General features: G+C 42.0%; 1 protein-coding gene across 6 annotated transcripts in view; it reads left to right on the top strand.

The window, feature by feature from the left end:
* Positions 1 to 21,495, top strand: part of LOC106069803 (beta-adrenergic receptor kinase 2-like) — a 97,494-nt gene that overhangs the window by 21,865 nt on the left and 54,134 nt on the right. For all 6 annotated transcript variants that reach the window (XM_056005566.1, XM_056005565.1, XM_056005567.1 and 3 more), the window contains exon 4: positions 20,997 to 21,098. In XM_056005566.1, coding sequence (XP_055861541.1) covers positions 20,997 to 21,098 — 102 coding nt within the window. The remainder of the gene's footprint in view (positions 1 to 20,996; positions 21,099 to 21,495) is intronic.

The following is a 21,495-nucleotide window of genomic DNA, read 5'->3' as shown; positions in this document are numbered from 1 at the left end:
GTTGAAGTCAGGCACCCATCAGAGTTTTGGGTGGACTCAGGGGCGCCCTAGACATGCCGAAATTAAAAATCCCAGTCTTCACCGAGATTCGAACCCGGGACATCTCAGTTCGGAAGCCAAGCGCTTTACCGCTCAGCCACCTTATCTTTAGTGTACTGATAAGCATCGCTTGGAACGGTCTCTGTTGCAGCCCCGTTGGTATAGAGAAGAGAAAACGAAAATCGAACTCCTGATTCAGTTTTGAACGAGCTCTGGGTTTACGTATCCACATCTTCTGCTCTCTCCACCTCCAAGAAAAGGTTTCATTCTAAGCCAGCAGAAATCTATGGTATTAACTACACAAACTGCTGCGCGGGCTGTTTAAGACATTCCAAGATTTCCCAATGTTGTCGATAACGTAGTCGACCCATCACTTTACTTTCCGTTTAGCCCCCCCCCCCCCCTTCTTGGGGCTGTGTAACTATGTTCAGTTTGTTTCTATGCTGATGGAGTTTGTTTATAAACAAATGCTAATAAGCAAAGAAAAAAATGATGTGTGTGTTTGTGTGTGAGGGGTGCATGTCCAGGATCTCCCGCTCTCCCTGGGCTAATAACGCTTGCGGATCGCTGTGTATGACAACAGTCCCGTTTATATGGGCCTCTCAAGTGCCAATCGTATTTATAACCCTTGGTGTAGCCCAGCGACACGTATCGATCGGCTATCGATTTGTCGACCTCCATCTACCGTACACGGCAGCTTTTACTGCGCCAGTTTGTTGTGTGCTTGCTATAATCCCCCTCCCCCCCCCTTTTTTTTTTCTGTTTGTTTGTGATTGGAGGGGGAAAAGTTAGCTTTAATAGCGTTGATGGCTGCTTGTTTAATAATGTGTTCCGTTTGGAGGCCAGTCATTAGTCGATCTATTGTTAGATTTGACCAGCATGGGCTTTTAACGAAGTCATCAGTTCTGGGATTGAACTGGAAGGAGAGAAAGGCATCGATGTAAGCCCCCCGTGGAACAGTGAGCAGTACATTCCACCTGCCGCCTTCCTTGTGTGTGAACACGTTTGAATGAAGCCTACGTTGAGAGAAAGGCATCGATGTAAGCCCCCCGAGGAACAGTGAGCAGTACATTCCACCTGTGGCCTTCCTTGTGTGTGAACACGTTTGAATGAAGCCTACGTTGAGAGAAAGGCATCGATGTAAGCCCCCCCCGTGGAACAGTGAGCGGTACATTCCACCTGTGGCCTTCCTTGTGTGTGAACACGTTTGAATGAAGCCTACGTTGAGAGAAAGGCATCGATGTAAGCCCCCCCCGTGGAACAGTGAGCGGTACATTCCACCTGTGGCCTTCCTTGTGTGTGAACACGTTTGAATGAAGCCTACGTTGGGTTTCACTGCAATTCCTGTCCAACTAGAACCACAAATAATTAAGTGAACATGCCCCACAGACATGCCCGAGTTACTGAGGGCAGTATTTCTGCAGACCTGCTGTATCATTAGAACATTGCACAGTGGACAAGCATTCGGGTTCATAGTAATTCGATTAAAATCAATCGGCAGTCTGTCCGCTAGTCTAATGAACTCTAATCGGGTAGCTGAATGTTTACCCTCCATAGTCTCGACAAAGTTGACTTTCAGATATTTAGCGAAAAGAAATCATCACTGAATTTTTTTTTTTTGTCTCGACTGGAACATGAAGTTGGTAATAAATAAATATTTAAAAAAAACCCGTTAGAAACAAGCAAAAGGTGAAACACCTTTTCTTTTAAAGTGTTATTATGGAGACATGATTGAAATTAAGAGTTTTACTGTGAATGACATGGTGGCTGAGTGGTAATGCGTTTGAGGTCCCGGGTTCGAATCTTGGTGAAGACTGATTTTTCAGGATGCCCCAGAGTCCACCTAGCTCTAATTGGTACCTAACATTAGTTGGGTAAAGTAAAGGCGGTTGGTCATTGTGCTGGCCACGACGCCCTGGTTAGCCGTTGGCCATAGAAACAGATGGCCTTATATCATCTGCCCCATAGATCACAAGGTCTGTAAGGGGATACTTTACTTGCTAGTTAATGGAAAAAAAAAATTCATCATTGTATTTTTACTGTTCTTTGTAAATTCGCAATAATCATGAATACTGTGTTATATAAATAGCATTTGAACAAGAAAATACATTCCATGTAGTCTGTTTGGTGGCCCTGACATGCTTTAACACAGCGTTTCTCAACCTTTTATGCTCGGCGACCCCTTTTTACAATACCCCACTTAGCCGCGACCCCACCCCCCGCACACACACAGCAATTGAAGAATAGATAATAACAATCCATTTTTTCAATGGTCTTTGGCGACCCCTGGCAAATCGTCAATTGACCCCCAAGGGGGTCGCTACCCACAGGTTGAGAACCCCTGCTTTAACACATCTTTCCATTCAGATTTCTCCAGAGATTGGTCTTCTCTATGCCCGAACTGTTCTACATCTGTCTCTGTATCATGTATTCACCTCATTTGTGCCTCCCACTCTCTTGGGTCTTGTGTTGTTGTTTTTTCTCGGTATATTCTTTTTGTTTGTTTAAACCCTATCTAGACCAAGTCTGCTCGTTTTCCTTGGGATGTCTGGCTGATTAGCCCGAGCTCGGATATTAGCTGAATTGTTTGTGCTAAACTTCCCCCGGATAGCCCCTCCCCCCTCCCCCACAGGTCCACACTAGAGTTTGGGCCAGAGCGAACTGACCACTAGAACTGGCTCCTCGTTCGGCTCTCCATTCAATGCCTTGGTGAATGGTTCCGTTATAAGACCACTTGAAATAGTCTTCAGAATGTCAAACCGTTAGTATTTCTTTGAGGATAACATCAAATGAACACATACTATATATACTGTATACAACACATAGATCACTTCATCTTCCATAAAAATGCGTTACTCCAATATAGATGGTGGAGGAGTTTTTCTATATGTATCGTTGGAACTGGAATGATCTGATATTCTAGTGAATACGATTATGTGGGCGTTCGCACTAAATGAACAAACAAACAGCAGGACTAGCTTCTTGACTTTCCGTTTTAAAGTGGAAGACAGCTGGGGCTACCTCATCGACCGCTTGAGCCACTGGGAGATCAGAACACGTTCCGTCGGAGCCGTACGTGACTGTGGTACAACCAGTGTTGGGTACACACCCCGTCGCCATCGAGGAGATTCCTCCACCCCCTTGGCACACTCGTAGAATAGTATCCAGTCGAAGGTTCAGACCCAAAATGACGTCATCAAAATGGTTTGTGCACACTAACCCTGCAACGTTTTTGCTTTGGTTCTGTTGTCGGTCTGGCTAGACTTCGTGCTGTTTGGTACAAACACGTTACTTATATACGGGCTTGGCACCCTGGAGGTGTCATTGTGACAGCTTTCTTTTGCTTTGCCTATTCAAGACACTGCACCCACTCAGTGCCTTTACAAGTCTGTGTTTACACACGCTGAGCTCTGGAGTTAGCCAATGCTTTTAGCTCAAATGATACATTACCATTGGGATACAATATTTAATGGAGACTGATTAGCACTGCCCTTACTGTTAATTGGTTTTTGCCTGTTTTAAGTCTTTTTGTGTTCACTGCAACTAGTAAGCTTGTTGATATCCGACTCGAGTAAAGATTTGTTGACCAGACATGTAAGACTACTAGAGATTTAGTGGAGACCTAAGGCGGGGTAGAGTTGGTGTTGAAAGGTCATCTAACACGAAATATAAACGACACTATTGGTCCAAAGTGTTCACGTGGGTTCACGTCTGCCTTACATGTGTATGGTGATGATTTTATTTTGGTATAATTGTCATGTTGTGTGTGTAGAATTTTGTTTATTAGTTAAGCAACGGGATCGGGGGTTTGTAGACAGTATGCTGATGAAAGAGTTGTAGACAGTTTGCTGATGAAAGAGTTGTAGACAGTATGCTGATGAAAGAGAAAGAGTTGTAGACAGTACGCTGATGAAAGAGTTGTAGACAGTATGCTGATGAAAGAGTTGTAGACAGTATGCTGATGAAAGAGTTGTAGACAGTATGCTGATGAAAGAGTTGTAGACAGTATGTTGATGAAAGAGTTGTAGACAGTATGTTGACGAAAGAGTTGTAGACAGTATGTTGATGAAAGAGTTGTAGACAGTATGCTGATGAAAGAGTTGTAGACAGTATGCTGATGAAAGAGTTAACACGCTGGCTCTGGCCACAGCAAGAAGATTTGAGTAACGGCATGTTGAAAGTAGAATTGAACATCGGATCATAACATCTTGTATTCAAAATAGTATTTCAGATCCAACAACACTGACATGGAATGTCAAGACAGAGCCGTTCAGAAGAGTTGCCATTATTTTATTTCGAAAAAGGGAACTCGAGCTTCGATTTAAGTTTGTTTCTAATTTGACATACGCCCTCGTGTGAGATTCCCGTAGCTCTCTATAGGTAAACATTGGCCGTGCTACATCTTGAACCCGAGCACAACCATGCTACTCTCACTGACCATCCACTCTCTTCTAGGTTTGTACTTCGCCCAGTATCAAAACTGGTCGTGACATAACTGACCAATTGTTTCCGTGTCCACGGTTCTTTCCAGAGGCGTTCACATTTGGTTTGCTTAGTGTGGGACTCACTACAGAAAAGCTGCACCAATCAATTTGATAGCTGATCCATAGCTGTCTGAGACTTTGGTTCATTAGTCGATCGGAGCAAATTGAATAGTGTTACACTCCTCAGATGTTGTCTACGTCAAAGGGAGACAATGCCATTGTTGTTCTTTGAAATGTCTTCAGAGTTATGTTCTCACGATGAGCCAGGTCTTATCTTATATAATACAGACGTTACATCAAAAAAGAAGATGATTACGTCCTATGCGTCATGCATTTAGTCATGCATATTAACCAATGACTTAAATTCTGCCAAGTCACTGGTTTTCCTGGCTAGCTCAGGCAACCCATTCCATGCTCTAATAGCACTAGGGAAGAAGGAGTATTTGTACAAATTTGTCCTAGCCTATGGGATGAGGAATGTGCCTTTATCTTTGTGTCTTTCAGAGTATTTTATTAAATTTTGTTTTTGTATTTGAAGATTATGGTTCAGTGTTTTATGTGTAATAGCTACTTTACTTTTGAGTCTTCTGTCCTGAAGGCTTTCTAAATTTAGTGATTTTACTAAAGGTGTTACTCGAGTCAAATGTAAATATTCGTTTGTTATGAATCTCACTGCTCTATTTTGTGTCTGTTCCAGTTTCTTAATGTTTTCTTGAGTTGATGGTTCACAAACGGAGGATGCATATTCTATTATTGGCCTAACCAAGGTTAAATAACATTTTAGTTTTATGGTCTTATTTGATTTATAGAAGGTCCGCAGCAGTACCGCCCTGTTAATTAAAACTTATCTACGAGATTAAGATTACACTATAAGACATTAATCTTCAGTCTTCAAAGCGTAGTTTTTTTCTTAACTGGGAGACACAAGTGGCACTGATCTGTTGTATTTGCAGAGTTTGTTTTTTTCCCAAATAAAAATTATAAAATCTGCCTGCTTTGTGGTCACTCTACATCTGGCTGGTTAGAGATTCAATATCCCCGTTGTTTCGTACACATGGTTCCACAAGGAACCAAACAAGTTGAAAGGTTTTAAGAGATTTTTTTTCTGGAAAGGGGGGGGGGAGAGGTTTGGCGTGATAGAATTAATTAGCTTATGGAGAACTCGCTACATGTATTTTGTATTGTCGCCCTTGTGAGTAATGACGCAATCTGCCAGTGTATCAAGAGGGCGTGTCTGTATAGTAAATAAAGCGCCATTAGTGCCGTGGTGCTGTGTGTTGCGTGCGTGCGTATGAGTGTGTGTGCTTATTGAACGTTTTCAAAGTGGTCTGTAATCAATAAAGAATCATATTGACACTGTCCGACTCTCATTTGTCAACGTGAGATTTCACGCGCACTTGGAATGCATGCGCGTGCACGTAGGGCTCACATTTAGGTGACAAGTTGGTCCGACACTTTTTTTTTTTTTTTTTGTTTTGAACTCACGCGCACACACACAAGACACGTCCCAGGCGCAGGTTTGAAACTGAATCACACTTGTAAGAGAATGGGCTGCTTCAGACTTAGGGGCGTTACGTCTTGGTTAGAATGGCGTTCGTTGCGGCCTGGCTAGCGTGGACACAGTTCTGGCGTTGAAAAGAAGTCGCCATTGTAATTAGACATACGCCAAGGTTAAATAGTTAAATGTATAGGTACAGGATTAGAGATCATTACAGGAATATCTTAGACAAATATAAGTGCTGTGTCTAGTGTAGTCTTGTGTCAACAGAAGGATGGAATCAACGTTTGACTATCGATGAGGTGTACAAAATAAAACGAATTACTGAAGTATGTCCCCCCCCCCCCCAATGTCCTCACTTACCTAGAACTTCTATGTCCTCAGTTACCTAGAACTTCTATGTCCTCACTTACCTAGAACTTCTATGTCCTCACTTACCTAGAACTTCTATGTCCTCACTTACCTAGAACTTCTATGTCCTCGCTTACCTAAAACTTCTATGTCCTCACTTACCTAGAACTTCTATGTCCTCACTTACCTAGAACTTCTATGTCCGGACTTACACAGGACTCCTATGTCCTCCCTTACCTAGAACTTCTATGTCCAGACTTACACTGGACTCCTATGTCCTCCCTTACCTAGAACTTCTATGTCCGGACTTACACTGGACTCCTATGTCCTCACTTACACATAACTTTCTATGTCCTCACTTACCTAGAACTTCTATGTCCTCACACAGAACTCATCCGTCCTCATACGGTCTACGAAGATCTGATTTATGAATTGTGAACATATAATATTTACATAAGATTTTTACCAAATCATTACATTTTTACTACCTTTACAATTTTAACTGTGAATAGACCTTGTTTTTAATGATTTAACTGTATAGAATTTAGCCTTTGTTATGTAAAGGGAGAGTGATCCTTAAAGGATTACGGGCACGACGTGGCCTAAATTGTGCCGATGTGCCTAAACTCAAAACTCAAACTCAAACTCCGTCCTCACTTACACAGAACACCTCCGTCCCCACTTACATAGGACTACTCCGTCCTCACACTTGACTCCTCCGTCTTCCCCCCAGAGCCCCCAAACTGCGGCTAGATGAATGCAAGGTATGAGAAGTGTTAACAATGCCTGTGTAGACCAGCAGGGCAACATCAGTTGAGTGCAAGATGAGCGTCGCAGTGAACAATTAAGTTTGATCTGAGATTGCTCAATACCTGATAGCCCACGCAGCTTCACACACACACACAAACCTTCGCTTGCCTTAAATCTGTTTTTTTCCACTATTTCTGATTGTTTATACATACACACACACACACCACATATTGCATCTTCTTACATAGTCTATTAGTCTAATTTTATAAGCACCACGTATTGTATATATTAGTCTACTTTACAAATATCACATATTGTATATATTAGTCTACTTTACAAATATCACATATTGTATATATTAGTCTACTTTACAAATATCACATATTGTATATATTAGTCTACTTTACAAATATCACATATTGTATATATTAGTCTACTTTACAAACATCACATATTGTATATATTTGTCTACTTCACAAACATCATATATTGTATATATTAGTCTACTTTACAAACATCACTTATTGTATATATTTGTCTACTTTACAAACATTACATATTGTATCTTATTACTTGTCTTTATTTTGCTTGTAAATTATTGGATTTTAAGCACGCTCTGTATCGACCCAGCTCTCATGGATACCCGACATGAGTTGGGGGAAAGTAAAGCAGTAGGCCGTTGTGCTGGCCACGTGACACCCTCGTTAACCGTAGGCCGTATAAACAGACGGCCTTTACATTATCTGCCTTATAACATATTTTATTAATGAAAAAAATAACATGAGTAAATTATATATGAAGTCAAGGCATAACAGACATCGGGATTGCAAACGTTTTGGGGTTGCCGCCCCCCCCCGCCCCGCCCCCCCCACATCACCACCACCCCCACCTAGGTGATATGGGGATCTCATGGTTTTAATGACAGACGTACGTACTCTTGGTGTTCAATAGAGTGAGTGTTCAAATAGTTGTTGGTAGTTTGAATGGAGCAAGTGGGCCTCATTCGCCAATCGTAAATAAACACATTTAGCCACGTCATAATATTGATAAAACAATGGAGTACATAATTTGTATAGAGTATAGAAGATATATAGAATCACGTGGCTAAATGCTGTTTGTTTACGATGGGTGAATGAGGTCCATTGATCAGCGTTGAATTAGCTAAACTTGAATATATCCGACTCAATCTTAAGTAAAGGAACATTGAAAATGTCATTCAAAGATTCGATTTATATTTGAATCAAATAGTTCATAAAAATATGACAAATAAAAGATGAATGTTCAGTTTACTCAATTATTTGAACATTTAGTAGGAGTTTTTTTTATTTTTTATATTGCTTGTTTAAACTAACAAATTCAAAGGTAGTTTAGTGTATCTTGATAACCACTTGGAACGAAAGTATTCGTCAGGGTGCCATTTAATTCGACATGGTGCCATTTAATTCGACATGCTGCCATTTAATTCAACATGATGCCATTTAATTCGTCAAGGTGCCATTTAATTCGTCAAGGTGCCATTTAATTCGTCAAGGTGCCATTTAATTCGTCAAGGTGCCATTTAATTCGTCAAGGTGCCATTTAATTCGTCAGGGTGCCATTTAATTCGACAAGGTGCCATTTAATTCGTCAGGGTGCCATTTAATTCGACATGGTGCCATTTAATTCGACATGATGCCATTTAATTCGACATGGTGCCATTTAATTCGACATGGTGCCATTTAATTCGACATGATGCCATTTAATTCGACATGGTGCCATTTAATTCGACATGGTGCCATTTAATTCGACATGATGCCATTTAATTCGACATGATGCCATTTAATTCGTCAGGGTGCCATTTAATTCGACATGGTGCCATTTAATTCGACATGGTGCCATTTAATTCGACATGATGCCATTTAATTCGACATGGTGCCATTTAATTCGACATGATGCCATTTAATTCGACATGATGCCATTTAATTCGTCAGGGTGCCATTTAATTCGACATGGTGCCATTTAATTCGACATGATGCCATTTAATTCGTCAAGGAGCCATTTAATTCGTCAAGGTGCCATTTAATTCGACATGGTGCCATTTAATTCGACATGGTGCCATTTAATTCGACATGATGCCATTTAATTCGACATGATGCCATTTAATTCGACATGCTGCCATTTAATTCAACATGATGCCATTTAATTCGTCAAGGTGCCATTTAATTCGTCAAGGTGCCATTTAATTCGACATGATGCCATTTAATTCGACATGCTGCCATTTAATTCGACATGCTGCCATTTAATTCGACATGCTGCCATTTAATTCGACATGCTGCCATTTAATTCCACATGCTGCCATTTAATTCGACATGGTGCCATTTAATTCGTCAAGGTGCCATTTAATTCGTCAAGGTGCCATTTAATTCGTCAAGGTGCCATTTAATTCGACATGCTGCCATTTAATTCGACAGGGTGCCATTTAATTCGACAGGGTGCCATTTAATTCGACATGGTGCCATTTAATTCAACATGATGCCATTTAATTCGTCAAGGAGCCATTTAATTCGTCAAGGAGCCATTTAATTCGTCAAGGTGCCATTTAATTCGTCAAGGTGCCATTTAATTCAACATGCTGCCATTTAATTCGACAAGGTGCCATTTAATTCGTCAAGGTGCCATTTAATTCGACAGGGTGCCATTTAATTCGACATGGTGCCATTTAATTCGACATGGTGTCATTTAAAGTTTAAACCTGACACAGTGTCTCCATGTGTGACACTTTGTGCACTAGTTATGCTCTGGTCGTCACATTCTTCAAACCCTAGATCTAAGTGCAGCTAAAAGTAGACCCCCTCAGTAACATTTCATAAAGTGGCGGGTCCGTCTAAATAGTAGACAAGTTGATACTTTTATAAGGGCTTGTCGCGACTTCATTCCCCCCCCCCTACCCACACACACAATAAATATTTAAAAACTCACAAGAAGAACTTATGAAAAAGGTAAAAAAAAATATTTGTGACAGAAGATTGACTCATGGGATAAAATTGTTTTGCTGTCACCTCATGAATGAGTTGATGAATAAAAGCCAACACTAGAGCGGATCGAAAGTGACGAGTCTCACAAATCTCTTCCTCATTTGAAAGGCATCTCTGAGTGTACAACTACTTGAAGTGGATTTAGTCCCGGCACTTCGAAAGTTGTTGACATTAAATGTTTATCTCGGGCACCCCATTAAAACTCTAGTGTTGTGTAGGTGTTCGTTTTATACTTCCCACAACGTCTTGTGTGGTGTTCCTTCAACCTCGTGTTCCTTCAACCCCGTGTTCCTTCGACCTTGTGTTCCTTCAACCCCGTGTTCCTTCAACCTCGTGTTCCTTCAACCTCGTGTTCCTTCAACATCGTGTTCCTTCAACATCGTGTTCCTTCAACATCGTGTTCCTTCAACATCGTGTTCCTTCAACCTCGTGTTCCTTCAACATCGTGTTCCTTCAACCTCGTGCTCCTTCAACCTTGTGTTCCTTCAACCTTGTGTTCCTTCAACCTTGTGTTCCTTCAACCTTGAGTTCCTTCGACCTTGTGTTCCTTCAACCTCGTGTTCCTTCAACCTTGAGTTCCTTCAAACTTGTGTTCCTTCGACCTTGTGTTCCTGGAACGTCCTTCACACAGGGCCGGTCTTAGGCCACTGCAACCTATGCGTTCGCAGTGGCCCCGCGCGTCCATAGGCCCCGCGCTAATTCTAGGTGTACTTATTAAATTGCAGAATATATACGAAAAAGTCATGGAAATTTCCTGAACTTATTAAAATCTTCTGAAAACTCCTAAAAAATCTCATAAAAAAATAGTCAAAATTGTCATGTGGATGTCATTCATTATGTAAAACGCCAATCCTACGCGCGATAAAAGAAAAAAGGCATTGTCAGCTTTCATGTAATAAAATGTTATGATCGGGCGAATTTTCAAGTTACAATTCTTTATTTACTGTTATGGTCACTGGCATATAAATATGCCATAGGTACAAGGTTCGTAAATAAAAATTAATTTGATCGCAGTTTTGTTCTTAGTAAAGAATGAATGAAATTCAAAGTCGAATTTTTTTTTCTAATACAAAATCTTTATTTTCACTTGTTATCCTTATTCCCACCCAGACTAGGCCCCGCGCAATCAGTTTCGCACAGGGCCCCCTAATTGTTAGGACCGGCCCTGCCTTCACACACCACTTTCAAGTGCATTCATCAACCCAGATTATCATCCCTGGATACATTTGTTAATAGTTGTTATTTAAAAAAACAACATTCTGCTTTTTTTTTTAAATTTATTTCCGCGTTTTGGGATCTCTGTAAATGTCGACTCTTTTGTTGCGGTGTTTTATCGTCTGCACACACATCAGAGCCAGGCTTGTCCACTACGTTTTGTTTGATCTCAATACTAATAGCACCACCGTCTTGATGATGTACTAAACCCTTGACTTTGGCCAGACGCTATCTGTGCATTGACATGTACGTTCTGGGGGTGAGAATGCCAGCAAAGATACAATACAAAGATATCCTCGTGCTCCCCCACATCCAGCGCCAGCAGAAGGGTAGACTTAAACTCACTACACGCTCTGTGACCTCAAGTTGACCTTGTGCAATGGACCTCATTCACCAATCGTAAACAAACAACATTTTGCCACGTGGTTCTCTATCTCTTCTATACAAATTACGATCTAATTTTAATACACAGTGGCTGTCACGTGACAGTTTTTTTTCCCCGTTGTTTTATCAATAAGATCACGTGACTAAATGTTTACGATTGGTGAACGAGGTCCATTGGTACCCCCAGTCCATATTTTTTTCCAGCCACTTCCATACTTTCCTCTCCATCGTCCAACTTGGATCAACTTCTGTTTCTACCTGCATTCTCTGTTGTGGTTGAGTTCATCACTTCTTTCCCCCCCCTTTTTAGTTCACATTCGCTTGGTCATTTGGGATTTATCAATTGCTTTAGACTTGTCAGAACACTCATGTCGACGTGTCAGCTTCCAAGCTTGACTACACTGACAGAGTGAACACAAGCCGTTCTCAAGTGTCTCTCTACCGTTTTGTGAAGACTTTCTCGCGACCAGTTGCAAGCGCATGGAATCAGAGGAACGTCTACTCCGACGACACATTGATCACATCTTTACTGTTAATGTACTCTGAATTAGAGAAGGCCAGAGCCATGACGCCGCAGCCTTTGGGCAGCTAAGACCAATAGCTCTTTGCCACGTCGCAGATCGATTGGTATTGCAATGCATTGCTTGAGAAAAAAAAAGTTCATGTACTCAGTTGATATTCAACGCCCGAGAAAAACTTTCTTATTAGTAAGCTCGTATTAGCTATTTGTATTAGCTCGTAAGTCTAAAACACATATCGTTTCCACTTTCCACCCCCAAGAAACATGGCTTAGAATGTCACCAGTGAAGATGCTATTCTACAAACGTTATATAAAAGACGGAGACATGTGTAGTCATTGGTCGACTTTGTTCTGCATTGAACGGTACCCAAGTCCAGTTCTGGCTTCAGCGGGATTCCATCTCCTTGGGGGCACAGCGGGGACCACTCAATTGACTTTTTTGTTTTGTCTCTCTCTTCACCTTATCTCAATATCCAGACCAGCCTCCCCTCCCCCCCCCCCCCCACCACCGTCGTCCATCGCTTTTACAATCACACTTGTGTGACTCCAGGGTAAGCCAATGGGCGGGCTTTAGAAGTCATTATTGTCCGATTATTGGCGTGTGTGTGTGTGTGTGGGGGGGGGCTTCTTCTTGTTGCCGCTCACACACTAGCTCACTTCTCGCCCTCTTTCACGCCCCATCTGACGTGCACGCCCCCCCCCCTTTCCGACACACTACACTCGATATTTTTTTTATTATTATTATTATCGCGTTTTTTTTTTCAGCTTCACACTTAACCTCGCCAACCTTGCATCATATTTGGTGTTGGCGATAGCACTGGGTCACGACGACCAGGTGAAGACTTAAGAGAGAGAGAGAGAGGGGGGGGGGGTTACCCTTTAAGTTTGTTAAACGTTTAGGGACACGGTAGCTTGTCCTAGTCTGTTTCTAAATGTGCAGAGTCTGTCCAAAATATTATAACATGGCCTGTACTGGGTCAGTGTATACAGATAAGCCTCTAGCCGTAGAAGATGAATAGTCTGGAAAGATGAATAGAGAGGGGGGGGGGAGAAAAAGAAGAGAGGGAAAAGAAGAGAATGAAGGGTAGTGAGAGGTTAATGGTGAACATAAAGAAAAGATGAAGCGAAGGAATGGCGGAAGAATCAGGCAATGTTAGTTTCTTTCAGAAGTGTACAGTGACTACAGTTCTTGTTTTCTCAAGCTCATTACTTGCGTTGAAATAGGAAACACGGTCAAAGATCACAATTACATCATCAAGGGCGGACATTTCTGAACTTATTCTTGGCCGAAACGAGTTCACTATCCCATATCTTTGGATGGCTGCCTGGTCGTGCGGTTTGCGCGCTGGACTGTCGTTCGGATTTATCGACGGTCGAGGGTTCAAACCCTGCCCGCTCCCATCCCCCGTCGTCCTGCGGGAGGTTTGGACTAGGAACTAAACTATCTTCAACTCTGAAGGAACATCCGAAACATGTCAAAGAAACATTTTACAAACATTTTCGTTTTTTTAAAGCACGAATTCGTGGTGCATATGAACTGATTTCAAAGGGACAAGTGACACAATGAAAGCTTCCGTTCTCTGTGTGATTACACTTAGCTAAACATATTTGTCCTTTAAACGGATTACATCTAAGATGTCACCGATACACATCACGTGACTGTAGCATCAGTTGGGATATGGACTTGCTGTAGAGTGAGAGAGTAAGGGAGTTAGTGCTGTCAGTAAGAGAAGGAGAGATTACGACCAGAGTCATTTCCTCTTATCGAACTCATTACACACACACACACACAAACACTTAGCGTTACATAGATAAAACAAACTGCATAGAGGGGAGAAGATGGGTGAAAGGTCAACTTAATGCTCTCTTTACTGGAGGATAGGAAACTTATTTCACTTTGCATCACTATCTCACGCGCGCGCGCGCATGCACGCCGGCTTGTACTCTAGCGATATGTACAAAAAAAAAAAAACAAAAAAAAAAACCGGTGATTTTCACAAGTGATTCAAGTGAGTTTCTGTTCAAAATGTTGTCGTGACTTTTGGTGCAATTAAAATGTTTAGACAACTTGTGACCATCAAATGTGATCAGAGCTCTGGTTGCCATTTGCTATGATGCCTATAATAGCTATAATAGCCATGTTCTGCTGGAGGCCTCAGTGAACAGTGTAGAACCTATTTGTCATTCGACAGCTGCTCAGGGTCGGAGACTTATCCCACATGCTGAACTCGACCATTTTGGCGAGCTTAAAAAGAGGATGGCGTAAAAGAGGTGCCCCCCTCCCCGGAAGTGCTATAAAGATCAGCTCATGCGCCAAATTTGCCCTCATTGACGTAGCTGGCAACATTTGGCCTCTGAAGGAGAGCTCCCACATTGGAAGCCTAAAGAGAAAACCCAACCCCTCCAGACAACACGTTGGATGTGACGAAATATGCATGTCACACTTCTGTGTACGTAGACATGTGAAACACTGCACTCATCCTTCATCTTTGGAATCGAACCCATTCCCTTGATTCATATCTTATGTCGTGCTATCATTTTTTTGTAGGATGTGCCCAGCACTGCGAAAGTAGCGCCCTCTGGCTGGTAACTCTATTCCAGGACCCTTGGACTATCTTGTCATCAACCCCAATTATTGTATTTGTTTTGATCATCAGTACAATGAGTACCTAGAGTATTACAATGCATGCGTTGTTGCTAATTCAACGTGAAAGGTTGCACTAATGCTGACGCACGAAAAGTACCGTTGTCCGAATCCTGAACTAATGGACACTCTTGGGACACCATTGACACAGTGGACAATGTCCGTGATTGCCTGACCGCACCAAGTTTCTCCCCCCCCCCCCCACCCCCGTTTTTTTTTTTACTGTGACTAATTACTCAGTGACTCCAAATATAGCAAGTACTTTGTATTTGTACTTTGGATTGTTACGTCATGACATTGTTGTAACCTTTCAGTCCATTTCCTTAGATACTCTCTTGTCAACCAAACCGTGTCTTTTAGCCAGCTCAAATTTGAAGCCAAACAGTTAGTATGTGAACATTTGGAAGTTGTTGACGCAATTAAAATGTACGGACTTCAGCCCCTTAGACCTTTGTTGGCTATTTTTTGTGTCTTTACGCATTGCACATTTGCTGTTATGTCGTGCCCGGTTGCATCTCAACGTTTGGTGTCTTGTGTCTTGACATGTAAAACGTGTGTTTTTAACTGTGTCTCGACAGCATACATGTATTACAGGTGTCTTGGCACCGCGTACCATTGCTAGTTGACAAAGAGTCTTCGACAAAGGACACGTGCCTTAGTTGACTGTGGCCTGATACCACACCTTTTATTTTCTTTAAAGTGACAAATGTCATCCAAGATGTCTGGCTTCAGTGTGTCAGCTCCTCTTCAGTATTGATTACCGTAGAGGACTTGTCTAGTACGAGACAAGCTTTAGGACTTTAATGTGTGTTTACATATATGTATGTATGTGTGTGTTTACATGTGAGTGTGGAAGGGATATAGTGTGAAGCGTGGTCGAGAGGCTAAGTGCGCTTGAACTTGGCTTGTATGGGCTACCTAGAAGGGTGCTCGAGGTTCGACACCCGACTCGGGCAGAGTTGCGTTTACTGAGCGCCTAAAAGGCAGCACGGAAAACCAACTCCTAGATACCCCCCCCCACCCCCCACTGGTCCACAAATGAGATTGGACCATATCGCTCTGAGCATGCTATAAGCATGAAAGTAGCGCTATATAAAAGCTATAATAATAATAGTAATAGTAAAAAAAAAAAAAAACCAACAACTAAAACTAGCTATTAGTTCCGACACTTTGTCTCGTGCCCTCCTTCTGATGGTATCAGTCTGGACTGTTAAGATTTCAGTCCCGCGTTGCCAGGTAGCTCCTATTTCTCTCGTACGCGTGGGAGATGGAGGAAGCGAGTGTACTGTTTCAAGTTATCTCGGTCAAAGAATAAACTACCGACATCTTCGGTCGGTGCACTTAAAAAGAAATCCAGTACCAACTCCGTTGGTTTGGGGACTAGGATTATCTTGTACCACGTTGCAACGTCTCTGATAGGCAGTGGAAGTGTCTCCCCTAAAGTAGCTGGCCTGGGAGGGCACCAAGAAGGACTTAATTTTAGTCTTGAGAACGTGTATCTCAGTGCAGTGACTGACCGTCCGTACAACACAATGATCGTCTGCGCTGATACTGTCATCTCGCTTTTAAAAATCCCCCCCCCCCAAAAAAAAAAATCTATCGAAAAATGAGTGTGTTTATAGTAACTTGGCTGAATGTATAGTAAGGTTTGTCTTCGAGTACGAAGCTTTTCACGTGGCTACAACGCAGACATAACAATTGTCCCCTGATGGCCTATTTTTTTTCGCCGTCTACGCCTGTTCTCAGCAGATCTGGTCTCAATTGTGTGCGTGTATAATATATCATACACTCCAATGTTCCCCATAAAAGACGAATTTATTACCTGAAAATATTTGTGCAAGTTGTAATTAATCTTTGTTTTCATTATGTTCAACTAAATTCGTTTAGTAATAAATAATTTTAGAGTTTGCTAGATGAAACATATCAAAGGCAAACTGAAAAAAAAAATCTAGTACTTCGCCGTTCCTATTATTCGAAGAAATAAAACAGTGACTGTGTGGGGATGAGTAGATGATTGAATGCCGGTTTAGACCTATCTGTACAGATCAATGGGGGCCCCCACTACTGCTGATTTATTACCTGAGTGTCAAACCTGAGAATGAACGGGTCTAGATTTCGTGTTAGCTAGCTCGACACGCACACAGCATTGCGACATGTTTTGCTTGCCTCGCTCGTAGTCCAATCTTTTTACATTTATATCAGCATAACACGTTGGTGTCCAATGAGGTTAGGGAAAGGGGGGGAGGGGACTGTAACTAAAGCAGTGGGTAGGAAGCTGTCCGATGGAAGTAAAAGCATATTTCAACGTCTTGTCAGCCTAAAAGCCAGTGTTCTACCAAGACCCGGTCCTGACTAGAGTGGTAGCCGCTCAATCTAATAGGAACGCCGCGTCCCCCCCCCCTTTTCCAATGTGATCAAGTTATTTCACACTAGGGCGACCTTTCTATCTCGTGCACGCTCTCTCTCCCTCTCTCTCTCTCACTCCCCTCTGCCTCCCACCATTTGTCTGGCTGAGTCTGCCCAACTGTTGTCGTCTAGGTTTTGGTTATGGACTGGCGAGCATTGGATGCTGGTAGTTGCCCACATAGGTTGTTGGTGATACTGGTGTAATTACCTTTGGGGGGGGGGGGGTGAGAGTCACAAATACAATGATTGGGATCGAGTATCTCGGTGCCAGGCAAAGATGACAGGTGACCTAGGGGTCGAAATGTATTTCGTAATGCTGATGGCTAGTCGGTGTGTGTGTGTGTGGGGGGGGGGGCAGACCTAAGTGCTCACATGCTAGTGCTGCGACTAGGCTACACCTAAATTGGGTTTACACTACTGGGTTTCGAAGGAGAAATGTATTTAGCATTAAATGGATCAACGTGAATGGGAAGAAATGATGAAAAAAAAATAGAGTGTAGAATTAATGAGAATCGGACCAGCTCACATCCCAATTACAAGAACAAGGACGCCTATTATATCTCGACATGACCAACCAACTTGCCAACGCATCATTTTTCGACTCAGAACCGGACACAACAGAATGAGACAACATATGTACCGGAAGCTAAAAGCCGGGACTAGCGACACCTGCCCTTGTGGAGCGTCACCAGAGAATGCTGACCCTGTCCTTCAAAGCTGCATACAGTACCAAGAGGCCCGAACAAAACCGTGGCCTCAAAACCCCCATGCCTCGATATGGAAGCAGTTGCCAAGCAGATGGGCAAGACGTGGGGACAATTGGAGTGAGTTGCCCAGAACCGAGACGCCTGGCCTTGGAGGAAGATCGTTGGTGGCATAACTACTATTTCATGACAGCTGAAGAAAACAATGTGATTGACTTTTTCTTACTTCCTTGACTTTTTGTTTTAAACTTTTCGGACCTTGCTTCAGACCGAAAGACGTTCTTTCAGACCTAAAGACTTTCTTTCAGACCTAAAGACTTTCTTTCAGACCTAAAGACTTTCTTTCAGACCTAAAGACGTTCTTTCTGACATAAAGACTCAAACTCAAAACCCCTTATCATTTCTGTAGCTAATACCTTCCTTAACGGAATTTAAACCATGCTCTTTTCCTATGAATTTGAAATCTCATGTACTAGTCAAGTGTGTAGTCGTATATAATCCTGAACAATGTCGTTGGACTTGATGTCTGTGAAGTAGTTTGTGTGACACTGACTTGCTCTGCTATTCTACATCCTTGTTTGAAAGTGTCCAATCTGTATTGGCCATTCGTGCCAGCTGTGCTGTTACTTTTGATCAGCATTTCATTGCTTTGGAAGTGTGATGTCATTTGTAGAAACAGGAAATGGTTTGGTCACGGTCCACTTTCTATTTGGTCACGTCTCGGATGTGCATTGGCCCTGTCACACACACACACACACACACCCCTTGTGTAACACTTCGCTGTGACCTACTTCTAGCACAATGTTTGGTCTGTTTCCTGACTGGTCCTCTCATCCCTTTACCGCCTCGTCGTTCAACGAAACAAAACTTGAAACCAATCAGGTGTTAGATCAGTGGTTCCCAAACATTTTTTTGGCTTGTAGACCCCTTGCCATGTTTTCTGGTTATTTTGGTAGACCCCCCCTGCTTAACTTATATTGCATTTTTGCACATTCATAAACGATTTTTTTAAACAAATTTCTAACAGCAGTTAGTCGAAGAGTGATTCAGATTTTAAACCAATTAAAATAAATTAATATGTATTGCTGCAATCACCATACACATTTAAAATGTTTTTTTTTTTTGTTTTTTTTTTTGCAAGCTCATCATCCGTTTCTACGGATATTGTTTCATATGCTTGTTGTTCTATGAAGTAGTCCTTCAAACATTAACTATTCATTATTTAATTTGCTTTTGTGTTATTGTAAAAGTTTTTAACAAAGAGCATTTTGACGTGTATTTCTTGATCTTTCACGTTTGGCTCAAATATTGGGCCTGCGGAGCTGTTTTCACTAACATGAGAAGGGGCAAAGGTGAGTTACTGGCGCCTGAACCTGTTAAGTTTCGGGCAGGAGAGACTCGTTAGCCTTGGCTTTAAAGTCATGACTTGCTGAAATGAATTCCACTATCGTAGACCCCCCATGGACATCTCATAGACCCCCAATTTACTTTTTCACTTTCGTAGACCCCCTGGGGTGTCTATACAGACCACTTTGGGAATCACTGTGTTAGATGATTTGAAACCTCTCCTTCAACTTCTTCGCACGGCGGGAAATAGAAAAGAAACTGTCCAGAAATGACTGGGATGCTCTTTTTGAAAACGTGTCAAGTGTACACATCTTCTGATGACGTCATCACGACCAGGTTTAAGACCAAGTAGTCTGGCTAGTAGACAAAACGATGAAGTTTTAAAAGTAGAAGTACGTTGGAGCAAAACTTCAAGGACCTTGTTTTTTTTTTTGTTTGCCTTACAGAAATGTATCCTTGATAAGGTAATCTGATTGAGAACACGCTACTAGGGGAAATAATAGGCACTGAACTGTCGTCTCGATTGACCCATCGCTTCCATCCTCCGTCGTCCTGCGGGAGGTTTGGACTAGGAAGTAGGAAGTGCGCTAACTAGGAGCCTTGACTGTAGTTCTACTGCATCTGTAATAAAATACTAGAAGTGCGTAAGAACAAATAGCAGTAGATTCGCTCATTTCTAGGACTTTTTCGTATATTTTGCAATTTCAGGAGATTTCCAGGAGCTCCTGGTAAATGAGGAGGCCGCGGGAAATCTGTTATAAGTTATAAAATGGTTCAATTTAATAATTTACACCTAGAATTAGCGCGGGTCCTATGAAAGTGCGGGGCCCACTGTGGTTACATAGATTGCAGTGGCCTAAGGCCGGCCCTGCAAAATAGCAGCGTACGCTTCGCCGTGGGTCGACTAGTCTTTTTATATTAGACATACTGAACTGTAGTATCTATAAAGCTAGGCAATCATCTTTTTTTGTCATTCTTTGCGTGGGTTTGATGAGTCTGAAATACCAGCATTCTAAATGAATTGCGAAACATTTGTTTCAAACACCACAAATAAATCCATTTGTTAGGTCATAGTTTTAGAGACCAACATATTTGTACAAATACACATTGTGTATATACATATATTGTCGCCTTTCACTTCGTTCTCTACACGAAAGTTTGAGGATGTGTTTGAGATCAGTTCGATCAAGTCACCCTTCTATCTAGTCCACTGAGCCCGACTCTCATGTTTGAGATCAGTTCGATCAAGTCACCCTTCTATTTAGTCCAACTGAGCCCGACTCTCATGTTTGAGATCAGTTCGATCAAGTCACCATTCTATCTAGTCCAACTGAGCCCGACTCCCATGTTTGAGATCTGTTTGATCAAGTCACCCTTCTATCTAGTCAAACTGAGCCTGACTCGCATGTTTGAGATCAGTTCGATCAAGTCACCCATCTATCTAGTCCAACTGAGCCCGACTCCCATGTTTGATAGATGCATGTGCTCCTGTCATTTCTGGGTTTGATCTAGCTCTAGATCAGGGCTGTTTGAAGTGGCTGTGTCAGTTGTGATTGTTTTGTGTGTGTGATTAGCTAGACCTAGCCATAAAACTTATGATTGTCTTTGTCTGACTCCGATGTCCTCTTTGTTCCCCTCAGATCAGGAGGTTTCAGAAACTGGAGACAGACGAGGAGCGGATCAAAGAAGGCCGACAGATCTACGACACATTCATCATGAAGGAATTATTATCTCAATCACATGTAAGTGTTACACTCACAAGTACCTACCTCGCATTCATCTACTGACTTTCTGTCTCCACTCACACGCATTCATCTACTGACTCACTCGAAGTCTCGACTCATACATTCATGTACTTACACAAGTCTTGACTCACATATTCATTACTGACTCCCAAGTGCTAGTACGTCACTGAATGTAACACTTGGTTGCTATTATTTCTTTTGTTTATACCGATGCATCTATGTACTCGTTTGAATTGTTCAGCACCCCTCCTCCCCTCCTCCCATTTTAGTCTAGGTAAACTGTGCTATTCCAAAACAGCTGAATTCAAAAGTTGGGTAATTCCAGCTGAGGCTGGGTTTAAAAATACGTAGGCCTAATTTAATGTTCAGATAAGTCTATTTTGAACAATTATAT

This window comes from Biomphalaria glabrata, chromosome 12, assembly GCF_947242115.1.
Source record: "Biomphalaria glabrata chromosome 12, xgBioGlab47.1, whole genome shotgun sequence".
Classification (NCBI taxonomy): Eukaryota; Metazoa; Mollusca; class Gastropoda; family Planorbidae; genus Biomphalaria; species Biomphalaria glabrata.
The sequence above is the reverse complement of the archived record's forward strand: the minus strand, read 5'-3'. Positions and strand labels throughout refer to the sequence as shown.